Genomic DNA, 25,657 nt, shown 5'->3' with positions numbered 1-25,657 from the left:
CCTAGGAAGCCACCATTGCCAGCATGGGACTTGAACTTTGTGCTAGAAAAGTTGACACTCGCGCCTTTCGAACCAGCAGCAACAGCAGAATTACAATACTTATCATGGAAAACTGCTTTCCTGCTTGCAATCACTTCAGCAAGAAGGGTATCTGAGCTACAGGCATTAATGGCAGTTCAGCCCTTCCTGATCTTCCATCAAGATAGTGTCCATGAGAACAAATCTTACTTTTATGCCAAAGGTGGTCTCCAGGGTATCTTTAAACCAAGCTATCCACCTACCTACATTCTTCCCCAACCCACAGAACAGGGGAGAAAGACTGTTGCATACCTTGGATGTACATAGACAATTACGTTACTACCTGGACAGGACCAAGGGCAATAGAAAAACTGACCAGCTACTGGTAGCATATGCAACAGGAATGGAAGGAAAAGCAATTTCAAAACAGACTATCTCTAAGTGGATAGGAAATTGCATTAGATTTTGTTACGCCTACCATGGGAAGAAAACTCCAGAAAACATCAGGCCTCACTCTACAAGGGCTACAGCCACTACCACAGCTTTTCTACGAGGAGTGGCTACCAAAGACATTTTAGAGGCTGCTACTTGGAGCTCCGTGCATATTTGCCAAGCATTATAATTTACCTTTATACTCCAGATCCAGAGCAGGTTTTGCCACTGCTGTTTTGCAAGGGATCTTAACTACACCATAATCTTATTTCTCCTCCTCCCCCAGTTTGGCTATGGTATTCTACCCATTTGTAAGGACTGCAGATGCATCCTTGAAGGACATAGTACAGTTTTGTACCTACCATAAATGTAGATGTCAGATAGGCATGCATCTGCAGTCAGGATTACCCACCCTCCTTCCCCTCTGTGGTACTCCTAGGGTATTTGCCCATCTTGTAGCTAGCTGGGGGAATCTATTATGGTGTATTTGTTTGTATATATGTACATACATGCTTATTTTTTGTTTGCTCTCTACTATTTGGAACCATTTGCATTTATCCAAATTTAGCCTTCCTAGAGGGCACCTGGCATCTGGGGCAAGAAACACCGAGGAAAATGGCGTCGGCTGATGCCTTTATACCCGAATAACTGCAGCTATGATGGGTGAAGTGCGACACCAGCCGAGGCCAGACCCAGACTTTGGAATCTGGCCGACCGAAGGGCTGCCTGACGACAGGACAACCCATTTGTAAGGACTGCAGATGCATGCCTATCGGACATCTACATTTATGGTAGGTACAAAACTGTACTTCTGTGATAAAAAAGGAAAGGTATTTGACAGATTTGGTAAGAGAATATGTTTTCCACTTTGGCATTCAGAATTCTTAAGTATCAGGCACACCAAGTGAACATTTTATTCTGTTTTGTGCATGCAGTTTGAAGGAATAATCTGCTGCAGTTCCTTCTAAAGGTAGTTCTATCTGAATGTCATTGTTTCTAATCTGTCTCAAGTAATGAAACATGCCTTAAACAGCGTTTGTGATTGTGCAGATATGTGCCTATGGCCATTGCTGCAATGTTGAGATGTGCAGATATGTGCCTATGGCCATTGCTGCAATGTTGAGATGTACCAGAGTATGTAATCAGACGTTTGAGGTAATGTCTGAAAGTTTTTTTAATTTGGCTTTAGGTAAGGAAGTTAAGTTTAGTTTGACCTACCTACTACTTGGATCCTCAAAACGACTGGAGAGTATCATTAATACAAAGAGTTTCAAAGCATTTTCAGCCACCACCCTCGTACAAATCTCCTAAGTCCTCTTTTTTTTTCCCTTTAAAAAAAGGAAAAAAATCATCAAACAATTCCTATTTTCCCAAGCAAGTGTAGTACAAAAAAAAAGATATGGCAGGAGGGGAGCAACCAGAAACTGGTTTGTTCTTCACTTTTGACTGTGGAATTCCAGACATGATGTTTAGAAATCCTCCTTGACCCCATCACACAGGGATGGTCTTCCAGGGTTGTCTTATAGACCCCTCTCAGCAAAAAGCTTTTTTTTTTTTTTTTTCCCCACTGGAGAAGGTAGCTTTCTGTTTAGAAACTTTCCTAAACTCCAGTAGGTTTCAGACTTCGGTTTTCAGGATCCTAGAGTTCATGCATTTGATGCACGTGTTTCCTCTTGTCAGGCTACAAATGACAAAAATCCAAGAGTTTGTACAGAACACACTGACCCAACAGGTCATCCTCTGGAATTTCAAATTCCAATGTTGGTTTTTGATGATGGGGAACTGCATTGGTGGAGACTGGGCATTTGCTCTAAGCCCAGGTCTCTATCTTTTCCCCCTGTCCCAACTCTGTAACTATAGACACCGGATTTTGCTTGGGAGCAGTTTCTGTGGAGGAATGCACACTGTCTGTGGAATTCCTCACAGACTAAAGCACGTAAATGTCAGAGATGTTGGCTGTGATCCATGCCTTAAAATCTTCATTTTTTTGGTTCATGGACCTTTTCTGGTGATTATAGACAGCATCACAAGGTTGTACCCTCTCTGGAGGTTGGATATGCTGGCATGGGGAGGAAGTACTACAGCATTCCTTATCCCTCCAGACTTCTTTCATCCCATTAGCTAATCTGCTGCTATATCTTACTCTGAGTAAGATCAGGATGGACCATCCTGAAAGGAAATAGTGAGGGGATCTTGTAGGAATAGATTCAGTTGTGGAAACACTTCAAAAAGATCTGTTTGCCTCCTTTATAGACAAACAACTGAACAAATTCTTCTCCTAGAAAGCAATCCTGGAAAACGGTTCCTGTGGTTGAGAATTTGCTTTTCGTGATATCCAAGATGATTCTGAAGATTCATGAGGAGTCTCCAAAAGTCAGCATGTCTTTAAGTTCCTGATGGACAGAATTATTTTCTTTTTAGTTATAAACTTTTTCTGATCTTTCTGTTTTTATCTTTACGGACAAGCCCTTGAAACTGTTGCCATCCCCGAAATACCTTGCCTGCAGGTAAGGCTTTTGGGACCATGGACGGATGTGGTAAATGTATCTCTTAACATGGCACTATCAAACCCATATGGCAGGATTCTCTGTCTGTCTCTGTCTGTCTCTGTCTGTCTCTGTCTGTCTCTGTCTGTCTCTGTCTGTCTCTGTCTGTCTCTGTCTGTCTCTGTCTGTCTCTGTCTGTCTCTGTCTGTCTCTGTCTGTCTGTCTCTGTCTGTCTGTCTCTGTCTGTCTGTCTCTGTCTGTCTCTGTCTGTCTCTGTCTGTCTCTGTCTGTCTCTGTCTGTCTCTGTCTGTCTCTGTCTGTCTCTGTCTGTCTCTGTCTGTCTCTGTCTGTCTCTGTCTCTGTCTCTGTCTCTGTCTCTGTCTCTGTCTGTCTGTCTCTGTCTGTCTCTCTGTCTCTGTCTGTCTGTCTCTGTCTGTCTCTGTCTGTCTCTGTCTGTCTCTGTCTGTCTCTGTCTGTCTCTGTCTGTCTCTGTCTGTGTCTGTCTACCCTGATGGAGAATGTTGTTCTCCAGTCAGGGTGCCAAGGTACAGGTCGCCTGATGTCCTTCAAGGATGCATCTGCAGTCATCACATACGGGTTGTCCTGCCTCAGGCAGCCCTTCGGTCGGCCGGATTCCAAAGTCTGGGTCCGGCGTCGGCTGATGTCGCTCATTCCCCAACGTCAGAGCGCCTGGGGTATAAAAGCATCAGCTGACGCCATCTTCCTCAGTCTTTCTTGCCGCGTGGTGCCCGAAGCAGAAGCAGTTCGCAAGTGCCGGTCGGCCAGCTCCTGTAATTCAGCTAACCAAAGACTTCAAAAGCTAAGTACCCCGTTGGGGACTCTTTCTTGCCTCAGCCGATGTCAGATAAAGTTAATAATTGTTTAACTTGTGGGAAACAAATGCCTCATAAGGATTTCCCCTGTTACTGCCTCCCCTGTTTAGGCCCAGACCACGACGTCTCGGCCTGTTCAGCCTGTGCTTCCTTCAACCGACGCACTCTTGGACATCGGTCGGAGTTCGCAGAGGAGTTTTTTGGGGGCTAGTTTTTCATATAAAATGCCGTCGGGAGCCCCGACTTCACATTTACCTAAGAAATGGAAAGACAAGGACCGACACACGCGGGCCGTGGTTTCAGCTGAAACCACGGCTAGGCCTACCGCGAGTGTCTGTCTCGGCTGATACAGAGTCCTTGGTACTTACGAACCCTGAAACCGTTCAACCGACAGCCGAGGCCCCGGCCAAGTCGGTTATTGAATTCCCTTCAGAAACTCTTGGAAGCTTCCGACACCATTCCACTAGACAAAACTACTCCAGCACGTGGTGCAGCCAGGCCTCCTGCATCCATGTCCGTAAAGGCTTTCACCAGGGCTAAAGCTGCTAAACACACACAAGCTATGCCTCCCAGGGTTACTCCTCAGGGGCCTTCTAGTTCTCGGATCCTAACTTTGGCAGAGGACCTTATCTCTTTAATCAGGGGCTCTCAGCCCCATCCGGACAGGGGCTCTCAACCACCTCTAGACAAAAGGCCCAGGGTTGATCCCCACTCCTCAGAGGAGGTCTCTGATGGCTCTGATCACTCTGACTACCAGGAGGAGGCTTTTTCGGCCTACGAGGATTCGGATGCAGAGGAGTCTATCCCCTCATTCTCCCCTCCTGAAGAGCTATCCTTCGGGGAGACCCTTCACTCTTGAGAGCGCATTTCAAATGGCAGGGCCAGGAATATTTTGATTCCAGGAAAAGATTAAGAACCTTTCTACATTTACCTCAGCATAGACCTTTGGCTACTCCTCCTGTTTTAAATGTCATTGATGTGTACTCTGAGTCTAGTATAACCCCTGACACTCTGCCTCTGGCTCCTGTTAAACCCGATAGGTATTACAGGGTCCCGGACTCACAATTTTCTTAACAAGGCCCACTCTGCTGACCTTGAAACTATTTCCCAGGGCCCTAAAGGGGTTGCAGCTACTACTACTAAGAACCCACTCCCCTCTGCAAAGGAGTCCAGGGCTTGAGAGTTGGGGTAAAAAAGTGTATACTTCTGCCACTCTGAGGGCTTTAAATTGTCAATTTCATATGATACAGTACCAAGAGTATTTGTTAGAAGAAATGCATAAGAAACTGTCTTCTGAACCCCTTGATCGCAAATCCCTCCAGGATCTGGTACATAACTCCCAGCAGGTTAGCAACCATTTCTTGCAGTGTGGTTATGATGCATTGGAAGCTTCATGTAGGTCAGCAGTGGCAGGTATAGTCATACGTAGGCATGCTTGGCTGAAGGAACAATCTCTGCCAGACCATGTTAAAGCCAAGCTGCTGGATGCTCCACTGGAAAAGCAAAAATTATTTGGTTCCACTGCTCAGGAGGTCCTAAAGAAATTTGAGGAAAAGGCAAAATCTGTACAAACAGTTAAGGATTTTCTTCAAGTCCAACCACAAAGATTCAGCAGAAATTGGCCTAGCAAGAATTGGTCCTTTCCGGACACTGAAAGATTTCAGAGGGGCCGGAACAGGCGTATCGGAGGTAGAGGGCAAGCTAGGGGCTCCTACAGAGGCTGTCAATGGCCGCCACCAAACCAGTCAGGTAGTGCAGGACCTACAACTGCTGCACAAGGACAGACTCTATGACTTTGCTTTGACTCCGCCAACCAGGGCTCAATTAGAAGCACCTTTAGGCGGAAAGCTTTCTCTATTCTCAAAATTGGCACAGCATTACAAGAGACAAATGGACACTGCAAATAATAGACAACGGATACAGGTTCCATTTTCACACATTGCCAAAATGAAAAGGCATGCCAGATCTGCCACCAAATCAAAGGGCAGAGGCTTTGAAACAAATCTCAAGCTTAAAACAAATGAAAGCTATAGAAAAAGTTCCTCTTTAAGAACAAGGCCAAGGATTTTACTCCAGACTATTCCTTGTTCCAAGAAAAGAAAATCAATGGAGACCTATTCTCGACGTGTCCGCGCTGAATACTTATCTCATTGTGCCAAAATTCAAAATGCTGACTCTACAGCAACTCCTTCCCATGCTGGGCAAGGGGTCTTGGCTGGTGACTCTAGACCTCAAGGAGGCATACCTGCATGTCCCTATCAGACAAAGTTGCAGAAGCCGCCTCAGATTTCTTGCAGGGTCAGAGCATTATCAATTCTCAGCATTGCCCTTTGGCTTATCTACTGCGCCCAGAGTATTCACGAAATGCCTGGCATCAGTAATTGCACACTGCAGACTTCAGGGGATACAAATATACCCATACCTGGACGACTGCCTTATACAAGCAGACAGCCAACAAACATTGGTAAAGGACTTAAATTATGCCATCAATCTTCTGCAGGCCTTGGGATATACAGTCAACATGCACAAATCAAGACTTGTTCCATCCCAAAGAATAACCTTCCTGGGTGCGGATCTAGACACAACCACCCAAATGGTGCATCTCACAGAAGAAAAACAAAGACAACTACCGGATTACTTCAAGAATCTGACAAGACAAACTCTGCTGACTGCAAGGAAAATCCTGCAGGCCCTGGGTTACATGGCATCCTGCATTCTTTTGATCCCACAAGCAAGGCTGCATATGAGAAAAATAGTGGTACCCAAGGAGTTTATGGACTCAGTCACAGCTTTAGAAACTTTGATCCCACTCATTCCATGCCTTCAAAAGGAATTTCTGTGGTGGGCTCAGGACAGCCAGTCCAACGGGGGGTTACCCTTCACAAAGCCAAAAGCCACCCAAACTATATTACAACGGACGCTTCAGACCTAGGTTGGGGAGCACACATGGACGGCTGAGATATTAAAGGACAGTGGTCACAAAAGGAGCTACGCATGCACATCAAAAAAATGCTAGCAGTGATGCATGCAATCGAGGCCTTAAACTTTCTGCATCAAGGCCACCTACTAAGGACAGACAACACCACAGTTATGTGGTACATAAGCAAGGAGGCACCCATTCCTACCCTCTTTGCAGACTGGCAATGAATCTATGGGATCTTTCCTTGAAACTCAATATACAGCTGCAAGCCCAGTTTGTGCCAGGGAAAGACAATATACTGGCGGACAGCTTAAGCAGAAATATCATGGATGCGCACGAATGGATGCTGCACCCAGACATTTTTCTCCAGGGAGGCCGGACATAGATCTGTTTGCCTCCCCTCACAATCAACTGAAGACATTCTGCTCAAGGACATACCACCCACAAGCGTGGAAAGTGGACGCTTTCTCTTTCAGTTGGAGAAATCTAAACGTTTATGCATTTCCACCTCTTCCATTTAATGACCAAGGTGTTGCTGAAGATCAGGACAGAGCAGCTAAAAGTGATCCTGATAGCGCCGGACTGGCCAAGACAGCACTGGTACCCACTGCTAAAGAGCATGTCACGTACGAAACCATGGCCTCTTCCTCTATGGCCACTATTACCGACACAGCACAATTACAAAACTCTGCATTCCAACCTGAAAACCTTGCAACCAACAGCCTGGAAAATACCTTAACTCCTCACGTTAAGCTATCCCAGAGATTGAAGGATATAATCATGGAAGCTCGCCGCCCTTCCACAAGAAAGGCATATTCAGCAAAATGGAAAATATTTCTCATTTGGACCTCCACAAAGGGCCTAGATGCGACAGTAATGAGCATGGCACATATCCTGGAATATTTGGCAGAAATGTTCCACGATGGTCTGTGTCTTCTTCCATAAAAATTCATGCTTCAGCAATTTCAGCAGAGTACAATACTGATCCACCTGTCTTCTCCCATCCTCTACTAAGACAGTTTCTAAGAGGAATCAAAAACATCAAACCTCCAAGGAGACCACCTCTACCTGCTTGGGACCTTAACTTCGTGTTGGAAAAACTAACGCTGCCTCCATTTGAACCAGCAGCATCTGCAGATCTACAGCACCTTTCATGGATGACTGCCTTCCTTCTGGCTATAACCTCAGCAAGAAGAGTATCTGAGTTACAGGCCCTGATGGCAGTACAGCCATTCCTTATTTTTCATCAGGACAGCGTTTCATTGAGAACCAATCCTACATTTATGCCAAAGGTGGTATCCAGGGTTTCTTTAAACCAAGCTATTCACTTGCCTACCTTCTTTCCAAATCCACAAAACAAAGGGGAGAAACTTCTGCACACCCTGGACATACACAGTTGCGCTACTACCTGGACAGAACTAAAAATTACAGAAAAACTGACCAGCTGTTGGTAGCATATGCTGCTGGTACACAAGGTAAAGCAATTTCCAAACAGACAATTTCAAAATGGATAGGAAATTGCATTCGCTTTTGTTACTCCTTTCATGGAAAGACTACCAGCTAACATTAGACCTCATTCCACGAGAGCAACAGCCACCTCCACAGCCTTAAGAGGGGTGGCTACCAAGGACATTTTAGAAGCTGCCAGATGGAGCTCCGTGCATACATTTGCCAAGCATTACAATTTACAATTATATTCCAGATCCAGAGCAGGCTTTGCTACAGCAGTCCTGCAGGGTATTTTAGCTACACCATCCTTTACTTAGTACCGCCACCCCCAGATTGGCTATGGTATTCTACCCATATGTGATGACTGCAGATGCATCCTTGAAGGACATAGTACAGTTTTGTACCCAACATAAATGTAGATGTCCGATAGGTATGCATCTGCAGTCAGGTTTACCCTCCCTTCTTCCCCTCTGTGCTATTTCATGCGTACTTCCCCTCATATACCTAGCTGGGGGGATCTATTATGGTGTATTTGTTTTTATATTACTGTGCATGTTTGGATTTTTAAATGCATCCCTCCAAATTTAGGCTTCCTTAGAGGGCACCAGGCATCTGGGGCAAGAAAAACTGAGGAAGATGGCGTCTGCTGATGCTTTTATACCCCAGGCGCTCTGACGTCTGGGAATGAGCGACATCAGCCGACGCCGGACCCAGACTTTGGAATCCGGCCGACCGAAGGGCTGCCTGAGGCAGGACAACCCATATGTGATGACTGCAGATGCATACCTATCGGGCATCTACACTTATGGTAGGTACAAAACTGTACTTTCTATAAAATGAAATAGTATATTAAGTTTAATAAATCCAATACGCAGTTCGAATGACAATAAAACACTCAATATTAAAACAAAAAAACAGTAAGCGCTTTCATTCACAAAACTTTATAGACCTCAAGATTGAGTTTTATTGTCATTCAAACTGCGTATTGGATTTATTACGTTTACAATTGGAACTGTGAAGATTTATTTAGTATATTAAGTTTGTTTTCTAAGAGGATATGACGAAGCATTTATTTCAGTTTTCCTATACATTGAATTCAATGTCATTTTGTCAGGGATGCATTCATTTTTTGCATCATTTTCAAAGGTAATGTTTTACTTCTGTAATTGGTTACAGATTTGCACACACAAATGTGGCAAAATACACTGAAGAGTGTAGGGTGGTTTTATTTTGTTAAAGATGTGTTTCTGGGAGAGTGCCTTGTGTATTACCAGGGTAGAGTACCTTCTCACCTGGACCATTGTTTGGGGTTATAGAAATAGCTCCAATGAAAAGTATACATTAGAGTAATTTTAAAAATGGCAGCACATTTATTTACTGCAGTCACAAACAAGAATAAACAGTGTCATTTTACAGTGTATGTTTTGCATCACTGATGCAAAAAACATGGTTTGAGTTTGAAGAATGTACTCTTAAAATGAAGTGGTGGTGGTGGTTTTGGTAGTTTAACTGGTAACTTTAAGTGCTCTTATCAAGCTTGTTGGATCTGCTGGGTCTTGGCTCCCAGTAAGATGGTAGTGCACAGGGGGAGTTAAAACTTAGAACACAAACACCAATTCACAGCAACTTCAACTCCAACCAATAAAACCAAAAAAAGAAGCCTGTCCAGCGAAACAAAGCCAAGAACTGCACCAGAACCATTAGTCACTCTTTATTGAAATGTATAACTCCAGTACATCCACCAAAAACACTTCTTTATAAACAAAATCGTACTGTGGAGCGTTCATGGTGGATGTACTGGAGTTTTACATTTCATTAAATCGTGACTAAAGGTTCTGGTGCTGTTCTTGGCTTTGTTTCTCTGGACAGGCTTCCTTTTTGCCTTTTTAGGAGTTGAAACTTAAATCTGATCAGTACAAGACTGTTAACAGGCCGATTTTGTATAATGTGATTTTAAAAAAAAAAAAAAAAAAGTGAAATTAATGATCTAGCTTGGGTGAGCCTTTGTCTAATAGTCTCATTTTTATCTTCTGTAGACCATCTTTGAGTATTTATTTCATTTTTGTGGATCATATTAGAGCAGCTTTCCACACAGACATCTGTGGCTGCGTACCACTTTACTGTCGACCCCAACAATTGTAAAAGTACACCTGCTAATTATTCCTCTTGCTATTCGTCCCACTTCAGGGACTCGTAACTAACACAGAAATAGTGCTGCTGATTGAATTGACTTGTGCAGTTTGGGTACCTGTTTTAATGCCTGTATGTAGAGGATGAAGGAATAGAAAGCAAAGTATGTAGTACTTTTGGGATAAGGAGTACTGACTAAATCTTGTAGTGGGACAGTGTGTAGCTCCTTGGCTGCCACCCAGACTTTTCTAGACACTTACCTATACTGTGTAGGATGGTGATGCTTCTCGTTTTTCAAACTTATTACAGCCTGGATAACTATTTGCTTGTAACATATATTTTTCTTTTCAGGTGCTGTCTTTCAACTTCCATATTATTCCAAAATAAGCAAAGATGTTCATGTTCCAAGGTCCATTCGCAAAGCAGGCCCTGAACATCATAGGGTTAGTATTCAAAATCTCTGTTTACATTTTGTGTATGTATTAAAATCGTATGTGTTTTTTTTTAAGAGGTGGAAATATGTAGCCCATTGGGCTGGAGCTTCACACTTCTGAATCATTATGCCTTTGTCTTCCTTCCTTGCATGTTTTCTTTTTAAATGTTGTTTTTTTACATGACACAACTCTGTTCCTCTACAGTGATACTTTAGGTTTTTGGATTTTTAACCAAAAATTTTCTCCTATTTTTGCTCATTTCAGAAGGAATTATGTCAATTTTATTACTTTTCTTGTTCCTACTTATGACATTTCTCTGTTTTCGAAGGTGTCTTTTTTTTTTTTTGATGTTTTCTTCAGTGCTTTTGTGCTAACAAGTTCCTTGACCCTCCTCTTGGTTTACTCATTTATTTTTCTGTACCTGATCACTTTGCAGATAGTAACTCCACCATTTCTCTATCATTAGTGAGCTATTTGGTTGTATTCCAGAAACACAAGTTGGCTCCTTTGTAGGAATTTTGAACATTTCATGTGGCACTAAGTTGACATTCATATCTGACTAACAGTGGATGTAATGGGATCCTATCTCGCCTACATTCATAACTGATGGGTTCGGAGCCGATCCGTCAGCTCCGACTCTGCCACTATATACTAGAACGAAGTCTCTCATTGGCTGGGCTTCCCCTTATCCCAGAATGCACTACGCCTGCTTCCCCAGATCTCGTTTGCCGCTTTTCAAGCTGGACGTGGTCTCGACTTGGCTGGAGCCAAGTGTATTTTCTTGATCTTTTTGGTCTTTTTGGCTAGGGTTTCTGTCAGCTTTTGAACAAACAGCTGTTTTAACAGCTTTGTGAGCGTTTGTGGTCAGTTTTTGTGAAAAATTATTTTTTTATATTTTTCGCACTTCTAGTGTACTGGGCAAGGCCCGTTTAAGTTAGAGGGCCTTTGCCCTTATTGTGTGGTTATTTTTCTTGACTGAAATAGTTTCTTGTTTATTTCTTGTTTTACCTGTTGTATCGGGCTAAGCCCGTTTTAAGTTAGAGGGCTTTAGCCCATATATATATTAGTTTACTTCTGTGTATTCTGGTTATCTGTTACCTGTTTCTACTGTGTTCAGAATGTCTAAGGAGCAGAAATCAGGTTTTAAAAAATGTGCTAAATGTAATTATAAAATGTCTACTGCGTGTACTGTTTAGGGCCTAAACATCTTCAGGATACTTGCAGTGTTTGTCACGCTTTTTCTTCCAGGGTCCTTCAGGAAAGAAAAAACAAGCTGATAGAGGTCTCATTAAGCTTTCATTTGAAGAAGCGTTGGCTTCATCCCCAGCTTCTAAAAAGAAGAGATAGTCGGCGCCGACCAGTCCGTCAGACCCGACATCTAAGAAACATGGATCGACTTCTTCCTCTGCTCAAATGGCTTCGGAGCCGATGGCTGAAGAGTCTGCCTCTGTGCTTCTTTCCTCAGCTCCATTGGTTTCGGAGCCGCAGGTTAGTGCATCGAGAGGCCAATCACCTACTTCGGCTCCTTTGGTCTCGGAGCCGTTGGAGGTGTGCAGCTCAAGACTCTTCCCCCTCGGCCCCGGAGCCGCCTTCGGCGCAGACACCTTTACAAATGGTTCCGGTCTTGGGTCCGATAGTGTTGGAACCCTTTCGGAGCCGATCACCTGTTTTATCGGAGCCGAGGCAGAAGTCTTCTTGGCCCAAGTCTATTTCCTCCAAATCCTTTAGGTTGTCTGATTCGGATTTGGATAGGGTTATCCAGAGGCTGTTCCAGTCCCCAGTTTTTACTAAAATGATTTCGGCTCCAGCCCACTCAGCTTCGGAGCCGATTCCCCATTCCCTGCATTTGATTCCTCCTCCGACCCCCTTGGAGCTGTTGGAGTCAGTGCTGGTAGAATGCAGCAGAATCGTCCAGTCGGAGCAGGGACTCCCTCTGAGTTTCTCTGCTCCGACCTTCATTCCTACCCTGTCCTCGGTGTCAGGGTTTGGTACCGGGTCTTCCTCGGGGGCCAAGGGCAACACTGTGGAGCTCGCCTCTTCGATGCCCAGTCTTCCCCTCGGAGCATCGGCCGCAGGTATTCCCGGTACCGCCATGGTCTCAGCAAGTGCCCTCTGCAGAGTCTGGAGGTCCTGCTTTTGAGGCCATGAGGAGTGCGCTGGCCATGGCCTTGCTGGTTCAGCAGGTTTCTACCTCACAGTCCCAAGTTTTGGGTACTGGTGCCTCTGGAGACATTCTTTCCCATGACAGTTGGGCCCCGGGGCCTGAGGATACCCCCTTAGAGTGTTCCCCTTCTGGGGGGTCCTTCTGAATCTGCTTCGGATGAACCCCCAAGGAAGAAACTGTGCAAGAGGAAGCACGTTGATTCCCAAGATGAGTCCGTCACTTCAGACACTGACCTCGATAATGCGGAGGGGTCCCCAAAATCATCCTCTGACGTCCCCTTCTCAGACATCCTTTATCTTGAGACAGAGAGGCGATTAGCAATCCAAAGCCCCTACCGCTGAGGAGTCTGTCTTCCTCAAGGCCTTCGGGGCCCAGCCCAGCCCTCCTCCTCCTGGGTGTCTCCACCCTTCGAGTTATTAGATCTAATCTCTCTGAGGGTGTGGGAACATCCTGATACAGTGGAACCTGTGCCTGCTAGACCTAATACGTTTTTCAGCCCCTCCACAGAAGGAATTCCTCACTAAGGGTGTTGCATCTGCCACTCAGCAGGACGTGGCAGAGGCTTCGTCTATTCATCCTTCTAATAAGGATTCTAGGAGCATGGATAGGTACGGGAAGCGTATCCTTTCTTCAGCGACCTTTACCTTGTGGCCGCTGAACTATCTGTCATTTTACAAAGCTCCAAAGGGACCTCCTCAAGGAGTTAGTCTCTTGCGGGTAATCTTCCTGAGGTGTTAGCCCAGACCGTAAGCGCCCAGATGACTACCCTATCCTCTATTGTTAACTCGTCCATGAGGCTAATTTCCTATGCAGCCGAAGGGGCGAGTAGAGCAGCAGGCACAGGAGTGGCTCTTTGGACACAAGCGTAACTCCACTCGCGGAGGCCTTTAAGTCTTCCTTCGCCGATGCCCCCTTTGATGGGTCTTCTTTGTTTGGAACAAAGGTGAAGGATACACTTACTCGGTGCGAGCTGGAGGGCAAAACCTTGACTGCCATTGGGGCCCATTTTTCCGCTCCCTCTAGGCCTTACCCCAAGGCCCAGAGAGGAGGGAAAATGTGGTTCAGAAAATCCCAAAAGTTCTTCTCTACTCCACCGAGTGATCCCCTTCCAGAGGCGGGGGGGGGGGGTTCAGGAAGATGCCGCCCTAGAGGTGGCAGAGGCCCCCGTAACTCTGGAGACTGCGATTCCTTTCGTGGTTCCTCCTATCCTCAACATCCCTAGGATGTGGCCCAGCTGTGCTTCTCCGGAGCCAGTCGGGGGTCGTTTTGTGAACACCCACAGGCCTGGGAATCTATAACCAAGGATCAGTGGGTGCTTCGCATTGTAACCGGAGGCTACCTCATCCCCTTTTTCAAGCCCCCCCCTCCTACAAGGAGAATCCCGGACGTGCCACCCAGTCAACGGGATCTAGCAGCCGTAGAAGTTTCAAAGATGCTAAGCAAAGGGGTCATCCAGCCCGTCCCCACCGACCAGATCGAATCAGGAACTTACTCAAGATTATTTTTGGTGCCAAAAAAGACAGGGGACGTAAGGCCCATTTTGGACCTAAGCTCATTAAATTGTTTTCTGAAGAAGTCCAAGTTCCGGATGGTCACCTTTCAGTCCATTCTCCCGTTATTGGAGGAGAATGTCTGGATGTGCTCCATAGACCTCAAGGACGCTTACTATCACATTTGATACGTCAAGAGTCCAGGAGTCATTTATGCTTCCGCCTAGGAACCAGTCATTTCCAGTTTCGTGCACTGCCCTTTGGTCTCACCACAGCCCCCAGGGTGTTTACCAAGTGTCTGGCAGTGGTGACAGCTCACCTGAGAAGTCTGGGATTCCAAGCGTTTCCCTATCTCGATGACTGGCTCCTCACTGCCACCTCCGAGCATGTACTGATTCGAGCACTGATGGCCACAGTAACTTTGGGTCTCTCGCTGGGAATCCCTTTCAATTGGGAAAAATCTGTGCTGTGGCCATCTCAGCGTATCACCTTTATAGGCGCAGAGTTAGACACAAAAAGGATGCGGGCATTTTTGCCATCAGAAAGAATTCGGGTTCTACAATCTCAGATTCTAAATTTGTTACCCAAATTTCGAGTTCCTGCCAGACAGATTCTTCAGTTATTGGGCACGATGGCTGCAACTATCCTCTTAGTACCGTTAGCCAGGCTGAACATGCGGGTGCTGCAATGGCTTCCCCTGAACCACCTAGTTCTGATTACAGACAGTTGTCGTCGAGACCTCCATTGGTGGCTGCGTCAGTCCAACCTGGACCGGGGACGTCCTTTCGCCCTTCAGCCCCCTGTTGCCACAGTGACCACGGATGCCTCCCAGATAGGGCGTGGGGGGGTCATTATCTGGACAGGTCTGTCCAAGGCACTTGGCAAGATTGCGAAGCGCACCTTCACATCAATATCCTGGAAATGTGAGCGGTGTTTCTGATTTTGCAAGCACTTCATCATGCTCTCCCCCAAGGTACTATTGCGATTCTATCCGACAGCATGTTGGTAGTTTGGCACACAAACAAGCAGGGCGGAACCAGGTCCTACCCCCTTTGCAGAGAGGCCATGAGAGTATGGCGCTGGGCCATAGCTACTCGACGTTTCTTAGTAGCCACGCACATTCCGGGGAAAGCCAATGTGATTGCAGACAGGCTCAGCAGGACTCCCCTGTTGCCCCACGAGTGGTCCCTCAACAGGGTGGCTGCACAGATCTTCGCCAAATGGGGTTTCCCTTGTTGCGACTTGTTTGCCAGCCCCAACAATGCGAAGTGCAGAGAGTTCTTCACTCTGACTCCCTCCCAGGGGCAGTCCCCCAGGGACGCTCTAGCCCACAGTTGGCCCCCGGGTCTGCTTTATGCCTTCCCCCTGATCCCCCTTCTCCCGAGGGTGATTCAGAAGGCTCTTCATGTAGGGAGCCACATGATTTTGGTCGCCCCTCATTGGCACCGTCAGGTTTGGTTCCCATTCCTTCAGAAGTATGCGGTACAGGGCCCTTGGATTCTGGACCCAGTGCCGGACCTGTTGTCTAATCAGTCGGGGCACTCTCATCCGTCCCTCCGGTCATTGCGACTGGCTGCTTGGTTACTCCACTTCCATCCCTAGTTAGAGAGAACTCTCTTTCTCCAGAAGTGATGTACATTTTGTCTTCTTCCCACAAGCCGTCCACCGTTAAGCTGTATTCCAGCAAATAGAAAAGGTTTGCCTTTTGGGCCCAGCAGTGAGGCATTGACCCTCTTACGGCTCCAGTTCCGCAGGTCTTGGAATTTCTAGCTTCATTGTTTCATTCAGGCTCTTCAGTCTCCACAATTAAAGTTCAACTGGCGGCTATATCTAATTTTCATGTTTCCATAGAGCCTTCCTTAATGGCTAACTGACTTTGCAAGTCCTTTCTTAAAGGAGCCTGGCTCCTCAGGCCTCCTATGGCTCATCCTGTGCCCCCTTGGGACTTAAATTTGGTTCTAGCCTCCTTAACTGCCCATCCCTTTGAGTCGGCAGCCACTTGTGATATAAAATTTCTGTCATTGAAAACCGCATTTCTAGTGGCAGTAACTTCTGCTAAGCGGGTTTCAGAGCTTCAGGCTCTCTTCTACTCCTCCTTATTTGATTTTTCATAAAGACAGAGTTTCCCTCAGATTGAATCCATCCTTTTTGCCTAAGGTAGCATCCCCTTTGTGCATTCAGCAATCATTGGAGCTCCCCGTTTTCTTTCCAAATTTTTCTAATAGAGCAGAATATAACTTCCACCAGTTGGATGTTCACAGGCAACTGCGTTTTTACTTGGATAGGACCAGTTAGACACGAAAATCTAACCAACTGTTTGTGTCCTTTGCGGAGAATAGGTTAGGTCTACCAGTTGCCAAAACTACCATAGCCAAATGGATTAAGGATTGCATCTCTCTAATTTATTCCCAGTCAGGCAGAGAGTTACCTTTCCCACTTAAAGCTCATTCTACCAGGGCTATGGCCACCTCTGTAGCTTTTCACTCCAAAGTTTCAATAGATGATATTTGTGCGGCTGCTACTTGGTCTTCTCCGCACACCTTCATTTCTCATTACAAGGTTGGTGTGGCTTCCCGAGGCAGAGCTTCATTTGGTTCCGCAGTTCTCAGGAGTGTGTTCCAATGAGCCACCCGGGATTTAGGTGCTAGGGACGCTGTCCCATCAGTTATGAATGTAGGTGAGATAGGATCCCATTACATCTTTTAGTTATGTACTTACCATAACTTCGGATGTATGGGATCCATCTCGCCTACGTTCATACATACCCACCCTCCTTCCCACTACCTTTTGGATTTGGAGGAAATATTGCTCTTGCTGAGCTCTCCTCTGGAAGGCCTCTAGTTGGTTACAGTTATTGGTATGTGTTTTCTGTACCTGTATGAAAGCGAACAAACAAGATCTGGGGAAGCAGGCGTAGTGCATTCTGGGATAAGGGGAAGCCCAGCCAATGAGAGACTTCGTTCTAGTATATAGTGGCAGAGTCGGAGCCGACGGATCGGCTCCGAACCCATCAGTTATGAATGTAGGCGAGATGGATCCCATACATCCGAAGTTATGGTAAGTACATAACTAAAAGTTTTGAAACTTTTCTGTGCTGATTTTAGCTTTTTCCTTAGTACTGCTTTTTGTGCCATGTCTTTCTCCTTATCCTATATGGCTGCTCTTTCTAGAGTTTCTTGTAATACTGCTGAACCTCCATTCCACTTGCTTTGTAATGTAGGTATTTAAGTAATGCACACTAGGAAGAATGTGATTCACTGGATTCAAACTCTGCATCAGCTGCCCTTTTTCATTTCTTTTTCTGTCTGCCCTTCTGTTGAGGTAGTGCAGTGGTACTTTTTGGAATAGTCTTGTACCATTTAATATAGAACAAAATCACATCTGTTGCAATACTACCAACTTCAGATGGTTGTCACTAGTCTGTTCTCAAATAAGACTATGAGGCTTGGGTATTTGTTTGAGATGTTTATTACATGCAAACACATTAGGATGGATGACTGGGACATTGACTTTAACTACTTGATGACTGCTACACACCTACATGCTTTCAGTCTGGCTGCTTACACAAAATGGCACTGTGGTTGCACATGCTCGGTACTTGTATGCACGTGCCAATGAGCTGCAGTGGCTTTAAAGGTACAACGCACACACACTCTACTCTACATCCTCCCTATGTGACTATTTTGTCATGCAAATGAAAAAACAAGTCAGTTATGCATACAAGTTATGTAAAACATAACAATCATGTCCAGGTTTGTGTCTCTAGGATTAGGTTTTGAGATATGACTTGACCTCATTATGTAATGATCAATACTGGGTTTAGTAACGGGGACAGTAACTGGGGAATGCCCTTCATTAAAACTTGAGGGATACTTTCAGGAACAGAAGATGAATTGTTTTCCAAAACTGGAACATTTTATAGCGTACTCTGAGAATTGGTGTTGATTACAGACAAGTTGCTGTAACACTGGCTCAGGCACCGGTAGTAAATGATGTTCTTCGTGTTTCACTGTTGCAGTCATTACATTTGGATAATCCTGCTGGCAGGTTGCCTTCAGTTGGCCTGAATTCCAAAGTCCTGTGTCTTGCGTCGGCTGCTGTCACCCCTTCCCTGACGTCAGATCGTCTGGTATAAAAGTAGTAGCCAACGCTTTTTTTCTTCAGTCTTTCTTGCCGCACAGTGCCTGAAGCAGTTGGTAAGTGCCGGTCGGCCGACTCCTGAGATTTTTTAGTTTCAGATCTGAAGTCTTCAATAAAGCTATGTACCCCATTGGGGAAACTTTTTTTCTTGCTCCATACTGATGTCAGAAAAAGAAATTTGTATTTATTGTGGAAAGCAAATGCCTTAAGGATTTTCATTCTTACTGTATTCCTTGCCTAGGCCCTGATCACAATGTTTCTAGTTGTCGGTTTTGTGCTAGATTTAACCAACGCACTATTGAGCGTCTGTATGATTTTGCTTTAAAACTATTTTGGACGCAGATTTAATTATCCAGAAATGTCATCTGATAGCCATCCGACTACCGGAGTTCACAAAAAACGCAAAGAAAAGGAGAGAGACACAACAGAGGCCCAAAACCGACAACTAAGCTTCTCCTAAGCCAGTCGCCGGTTCTCAGTGAGGCGCTTTCGCAGCCCCCGACGCCCGCTACTTTAGAGTTGCAGGCCGCTACCGACTCCCACGTGGAGTCTGCCATGCCACTGGAAACGCAAGGTATTGGAGCCTCTGATACTATTCCATCAGATGGGTCTGGAGCCACTGAGCAGGCACCGGCTTCTGAGGGTGTATTCAGACCTAAACATCTTTATATTAAACCAAATTCAGCTTCAAAGGCAAAGATTAAAGCACCTTCTAAAGCAAAGAAACCAACTCAAGAGCCATGTGGTCAGGCCTCTATGCCCAAAAAACAGATGCTCAAAATGGCCGAAGACTTGATTAGCTTGATCAGGGGTTCCCATCCCCCTCCTAAGAGGCCTAGGCAAGAGACTGACTATGAATCTTCAGATGGTTTCCATTTCTTCTGATCAGGAATATCCCCCCCCCATGAGGATTCTGATGCTGAAGAATCTCCACCTTCAGCTTCTCCTCCAGAGGACTATTCTTTTGGGGAAACCTTGCTTACCATGAGGGAGCATTTCCACTGAGAGAGCCAATATTTTTCAGAATCTAAAAAGAGGCTCCGGGATTTCCTTTTACTACCTCAACACAGGCCACTAGCCATTCCACCTGTGTTAAGCATTGCAGATGTGTTTTCAGAGTCTAGTCTTACCCCTGACTCCTTACCTCCAGCTCCTGTTAAGCCCGACAGATATTACAGGGTTCCTGACTCTCAAATTCCTTTTTAAAAACCCTGCTGCAGACCCAGAAACTATTTCTCAGGGTCCCAAAGGAGTTGAGGCTTCCGCTGCAAAAAAAAACTAACCCCTCTGACCGATTCTAGGGCACTGGATAGATGGGAGGGGGGGTGTTGCACATCTGCTACCCAGGCTATAAGGGCCTTAAACTGTCAGTTTCATATGCTCAAATATCAGCAACATGGCATTGCTTAAACAGAAAATGTTGTTAAACTCAATGTGCAGAAAACAAGGAAATGCAGGATTTATTGCATGCAGCTGAACAAGTTGGAAAGCGTACATTGCAATGTGGTTTTGATTCTTTGGAGGCCTCCTGCAGGGCTGCAGTTACAGGCTCTGGTCATTAGGAGGCATGCTTGGTTAAAGGAACAAAATCTGCCTGATCATGTCAAAGTTTAATTATTAGATGCACCTTTACAACATACTTTGTTTGGTGTTGAGGTAGAAGAGGTGTTAAAGAAAATGGAGGACAAAGCTAAATCTATACAGTCAAAGATTTCTTACAAGTACAACCACCTAGGTTTAGTAGACACTGGCCAACAAAGAATTGGTCCTTTCCTGTGTCAGTCAGACCTCAAAGGGGCAGATCCTGACACCCTAGAGGCAGATCCTAGGCGCAAGGTTCATACAGGTTAAAGCAATGGGGTGCTTCTACCTCCAAAGTTGGAGAAGACCAGTCACAACCATACAGGAAACAGTCCCAATGACTGCTCTCTGCCTGCACCAAGCACTTATCTCCTGGCAGCACCCTTAGGGGGGAAATTAGCACTTTTTCTCAAAATTGGCACATTATAACCCAGCACAATGGGTTCTAAATATCGTGTCACAAGGCTACAAGTTCCATTTCCATACCCTGCGAAACGGCTGACCAGATCTGCCAAAAAATCATTGGGCAGAGGCTCAAAAACAAGTCTTATCCCTCATGGACATGGGGGGGGGGGCATTCAAAAAGTACCAGAGTAGGAGAAGGGACAAGGATTTTACTCAAGACTGTTCTTGGTACCCAGAAAGGGCAAGGCCTGGAGGCCAATACTGGATCAAACTATTCTGAACACATTTCTGGATATACCAAAATTCAAGATGTTGACTTTGCAGCAGCTTCTGCCCATGCTGGGCAAGAATGCTTTGCTTGTGACTTTAGGGCATACCTGCATGTCCCAGTCAGACAGATATGCAGAAGATACCTCAGATTCAAGGCTGGCTCAATGCATTACCAATTCTCTGCACTGCCCTTTGGCTTATCTACTGCACCCAGGGTATTAACAAAAGTGCCTGGCACCAGTAATTGCATTCTGCAGACAGAGGAATACAAATATATCCTTACTTGGACGACTGTCTAATTCAAGCAGAGAATAAGGACATTCTTCTACAGCATCTGGCGTTTGTGAACAGACTTCTAACATGCCTAGGGTACACAAGTCAACGAAAATAAATCAAAACTAGTACCCTCTCGAGATGATAATCTTGGGTGCAAGCTTAAATACAACTGCCCAGATGGCTTAACTCACGCCAGACAAAGGCAACTTGACTACCTATTTCAAAATGTTAGCAACAAAGGCCCAGTTAGCTGCAAGAAAAATTCTGCAGGCTTTGGGCTTCATGGCATCCTGCATCCTACTAATTCCATATGCAAGACTGCATATGAGGCAACTTCAATGGTACCAAAATTGCCACAGCCTGGAAACTGATTACTCTCATTCCCTGCCTACAACAGGAGTTTCGATGGTGGGCAAAGGCTTGCCACCAAAACAAGGGACAGCCATTCACATTACCCCCAGCCAGGCAGACACTAACAACAGATGCATCAGATTATGCCTGGGGGGTCCACATGGCAGGAAGATGCATGCAGGCACATGGACCTCAAACCAAATGCATCTACATATCAGTCAGAGATGCTAGCTGTTCAAAATGTCCTGACAGCCTTCAAGGACCTACTTCATCCAGGACAACTACTGATAAACAGGCAACATCACGGTCATGTGGTATATAAACAAGCAGGGGGGGGCACACATTCTTACCCCCTTTGCAAACTAGCCATGACTTTGTGGGACACAGCATTGACTTACCAAATACATCTCCAGGCACGATTCCTGCCAGGAAGGAAAAATACTCTGGCAGATGAATTGAGCAGAAACCTCATGGATCCCCACAAGTGGCAGCTGGATCCACAAGTCTCCAGAATAAGGAAATGGGGATGTTGAAACACAGTAGTGATAGTACCCAGTTTCAAGTAACAAACTAAGTTACACCAAAAACAGTTTATTCGATAAAGCTTTCGGGTCTACACCCTTCATCAGTATAATTTTACAACAGAAATGAGACATTTAAGTAGGAGAACCAATTAAACAAATGCTTCAGCCCAACCCACTCACTCACTAACCTAAAATTATTTAAAAGGGCAACCCCATACACATGAGAATTTTTATATATACACATACAAAGAATTTAAATTCACTTTAAATACATCTTAAAATAGCTTAAAATATATACACATATATACATACAACACGTACATGCATGATTCACATTATTCAAATAAATTTAAGCATATATTTTATTTATTTATTTTACATTTGTTAACCGGGCTAGTCTAGCTGGATACATATCCGTTTTCAGTAGAGGCCCGAGGAGAAAAGCTCCAAACAAAATGGTAAGTACATGTTTAAATTACTAGTTACAAAATAGTTACAAAAAGAGAATACAAGTTACATTTACAGGATGAAAAAAAAAATTACATAGATGTTATATAAGACAAAAGAACAAATAGCAGGTTATACATAGCATTGATTTCGCATATACTAATGGAATATAGACTGGATCAAGAATCATCCGCATTACTATTAGGAATGAGAGATTTTAGAGATCTGGATAAGGGAAATGGACTAGGGAGATATGGGACTAGGAGGGTTTGAGATATAGTTAGTCAGGTTCACGACATGGGCATAGCCATTGTGTTGTGAGATATTCTTTAAGGTTGTTTTTGAACTGATTGTGCGAGGTTGTAAGTCTTAGGTAGTTTGGCAGGGAGTTCCACGGCTTGCCTATGGAATTGGCGTAGAGGGCATCCCCACCAGAGTTCTTAGCTTTAATGGTTAGGATCTGGGTGCTGTTGGATGATCGAAGACTATTGAGGTTAGTGTATGGAGTCAGAATGCTGCACAGTGAGGGAGTTCTATCAGGATGGTTGATTATTTTGTAAGCTTCCGTGAGTTGGTTAAGTTTGAGAAGATTAGGCAGTTCCAACCAGCCAAGTTTCCTCAGGTTAAGACAATGCTGGGTTCGATAAGGGGAACCTGTTATAAATCTAGCAATGTGGTTGTAGGCAAGAGAGAGCATGTTTAAGTTCACGTTTATTGAGGAAAGAGAGGACCGGGGAAGCATAGAGGAGGGTAGAGAGGAGATGGGTGCGGGCAATAGTTAATTTGGCAGTAGGAGTTAAAAAGTTTTTAATTCTGTACATGGATCCTAGTTTTTTGTTAACAGACTTTACGGTTTGGGTAATGTGTATGTCGAATTTGAGCTTATGATCAATAGTAACACCTAGTAATTTGGTACTGGTGACGGGTTATGAGGGTCCCATTGTTGGATTTAACAAGGAAGGTTATGTTAGTGTTTGGGAGTTCTTTACCTAGGGGTGAGAAGACGTTGGGGAAGAATAGTAATAATTTTGTTTTAGTTGGGTTGCGTAGGAGTTTCAAATCGGTGAACCATTTTTCAACTAGAGAAAAACAGTGTTGAGTGATGGTTTGGAGATTCGAGAGGGAGACGTCTGAGCAGATTAGGGTGGAGTCGTCGGCATATTGGATGCAGGTGGATTTAGGGATGACTGAGTGAAGGTCATTTATGAAGATGGAAAACAGAAGTGGGCCCAGTATCGAGCCCTGAGGAACACCTATGGTATTAGGGAGCAGTCCTGATATTCTGTTTTGCCACAGGACAGCTTGTTGCCTACCAGTGAGGTAGGCCTTGAACCAGTTTAGTGCTGGAGTGTCCAGATGTAGGGTTTCAAGGGTGTTAAGAAGGAGCTGATGATTGACCATATCGAATGCTTTTGATAGGTCCAGAAAGAGGGCAGAGGATATAAGTTTGTTATTATGATTGTTATTGATGGAGTCAACAAAGGAAAGGAGGGCAGTAGTTGTACTATGGTGGGGGCAAAAGCCGTGCTGGGAGTTGGACAAGAGATGATTAAAGGTTAGGTAGTGAAGAAGGTGTTTGTGGATGCATCTTTCCATAATTTTCGCTATTGGGGACAGTATTGCTATTGGTCTATAATTTGATGTTTCCATGGAGGTACCTCCTTTGTGAAGCGGAATGATATAAGAAATCTTCCAAATAGAGGGGATGTTCGTCTCAGTTATAGTTCTATTGATAAGGATTGATATGGGGTAGGCTATTACATCAGACGCAATTTGTAAGAATTCCGCTGGAAGGTGGTCAGCCGCTAGGGTGGTCGGTTTGAGTTTTTTTAAGAGGGTACGTATATGAGGAAGAGACTGGCTTTAAATTGAAAGGGGTATGGGTGTCATCATGCGGTTGAGCGGCAAATGGGGGAGTGAAGGTTAGTTGACTGGCTAGAGTTTGGATAGTCTCGGTGAAGGAGTTAAAGGTATTGGCTACTTCTTCCTGCCCTTTCTCTATCAGTTTCTCGGGGGTTGGGGTGGAAGTTTTACCTGGGTGCAGAAGGTTGTTAAAACCTGCCCAGAATTTCTTTGGGTTGTTCTGGTGTACCTTATACCTAAGAGATAATAAAAATAAAATAAAAAAAAAAAAAAAAAAATAATGCCCTCTTACTGTAGCTAATAGCTTCATAATTTTTCTCTTTGCTTCTTCACTAATAAGGGTTTTAAATTCACAGCATTATTCAAACCTGGACTCGCGTCTGCTTGGAGCCGAATGATCCATTACAATTCCTTTAATTCTAGGAGGTTATTAATGTCTCCCTTTCTTATACTAATATTGACTGCTGCCAATACCCTAAACTTGAATATATGATTACTTCCTTCTTCCATAATGTGCTTACTTAAAGCATTAGTTTTGTAGCTTTCTTCTAATATCTGACTTGTGTTCTATTATCCTTTCTTTGAGTTTTCTAGTAGTTTTGCCTACATAAAATGAAGTGCAGGCTAAACACGATGCTAAATAAACAATTTTTTCTACATTACATGTAGTCTGTATTTATTTTATAAATCTGTCCATCAGTAGGATGTTCAAAATAATCTCTACCCTCAAATAAATCATTGCAGCATGAACAATTATAACATTTCCTTGTGCCTATCTCTTTCTGAGTTGTAGGTTTACTCTTAATCTTTATAGCAAAGCTTTTGTTTTAAAGTTTCTGCACTTCTATATGCCAAAGAAGGTTTACTTCCTGCTATAGATTGAATCTCAGGCATAGCTAACAGTATAGGCCAGTTTTTCCTTAATATAGCATTCACATTATATGTATTAAGGTTATAGGTAGTTGTATACCTTACGTAATCCTTACCTTTATACACTTTATCCTTTTCAGATGTCATACCTCCTAACAATATAGGTTTATAGTGTCCTTCTCTTTCTATTATAACTTTAACTCCTGCTCAATAAGTTCTAGGGGGTATCCACTTGCTTGGAACTCTTGAGCTATGCTGTTAACTTGCTCAGTAAATTACCATCATCTGTGTTTAACTTACACAGTCTAATAAATTGTGATTTCATAACACCTTTATAAATATGAGGTGCATGCATACTATTCTTAGTTATATATCTTAGTCAACCTCTTTCCTATATACCTTTGATGTTATTTTGTTGTTATTTATTGAAAGTGTTACATCCAGGAAGTTAATACTATCCTTAGAAGCTTCTAGTTTGAATCTCAAAAAATCAGTAGAACTATTTAAGTATTGCACATATTCCTCAAGTTCTAGTAGTGTACCTTTACATAACAAAAAACAGTCATCGACAAAT

General features: G+C 44.3%; 1 protein-coding gene across 3 annotated transcripts in view; it reads left to right on the top strand.

The window, feature by feature from the left end:
* Positions 1 to 25,657, top strand: part of CAPNS1 (calpain small subunit 1) — an 855,931-nt gene that overhangs the window by 58,472 nt on the left and 771,802 nt on the right. For all 3 annotated transcript variants that reach the window (XM_044054119.1, XM_044054033.1, XM_044054195.1), the window contains exon 2: positions 10,620 to 10,711. In XM_044054119.1, coding sequence (XP_043910054.1) covers positions 10,662 to 10,711 — 50 coding nt within the window. In that variant the 5' untranslated portion in view covers positions 10,620 to 10,661. The remainder of the gene's footprint in view (positions 1 to 10,619; positions 10,712 to 25,657) is intronic.

This window comes from Protopterus annectens, chromosome 1.part0 (genome assembly GCF_019279795.1).
Source record: "Protopterus annectens isolate FY-2018-M chromosome 1.part0, PAN1.0, whole genome shotgun sequence".
In the NCBI taxonomy this organism is placed as follows: domain Eukaryota; kingdom Metazoa; phylum Chordata; order Ceratodontiformes; family Protopteridae; genus Protopterus; species Protopterus annectens.
This window is presented reverse-complemented; position numbering and strand designations above follow the sequence as displayed.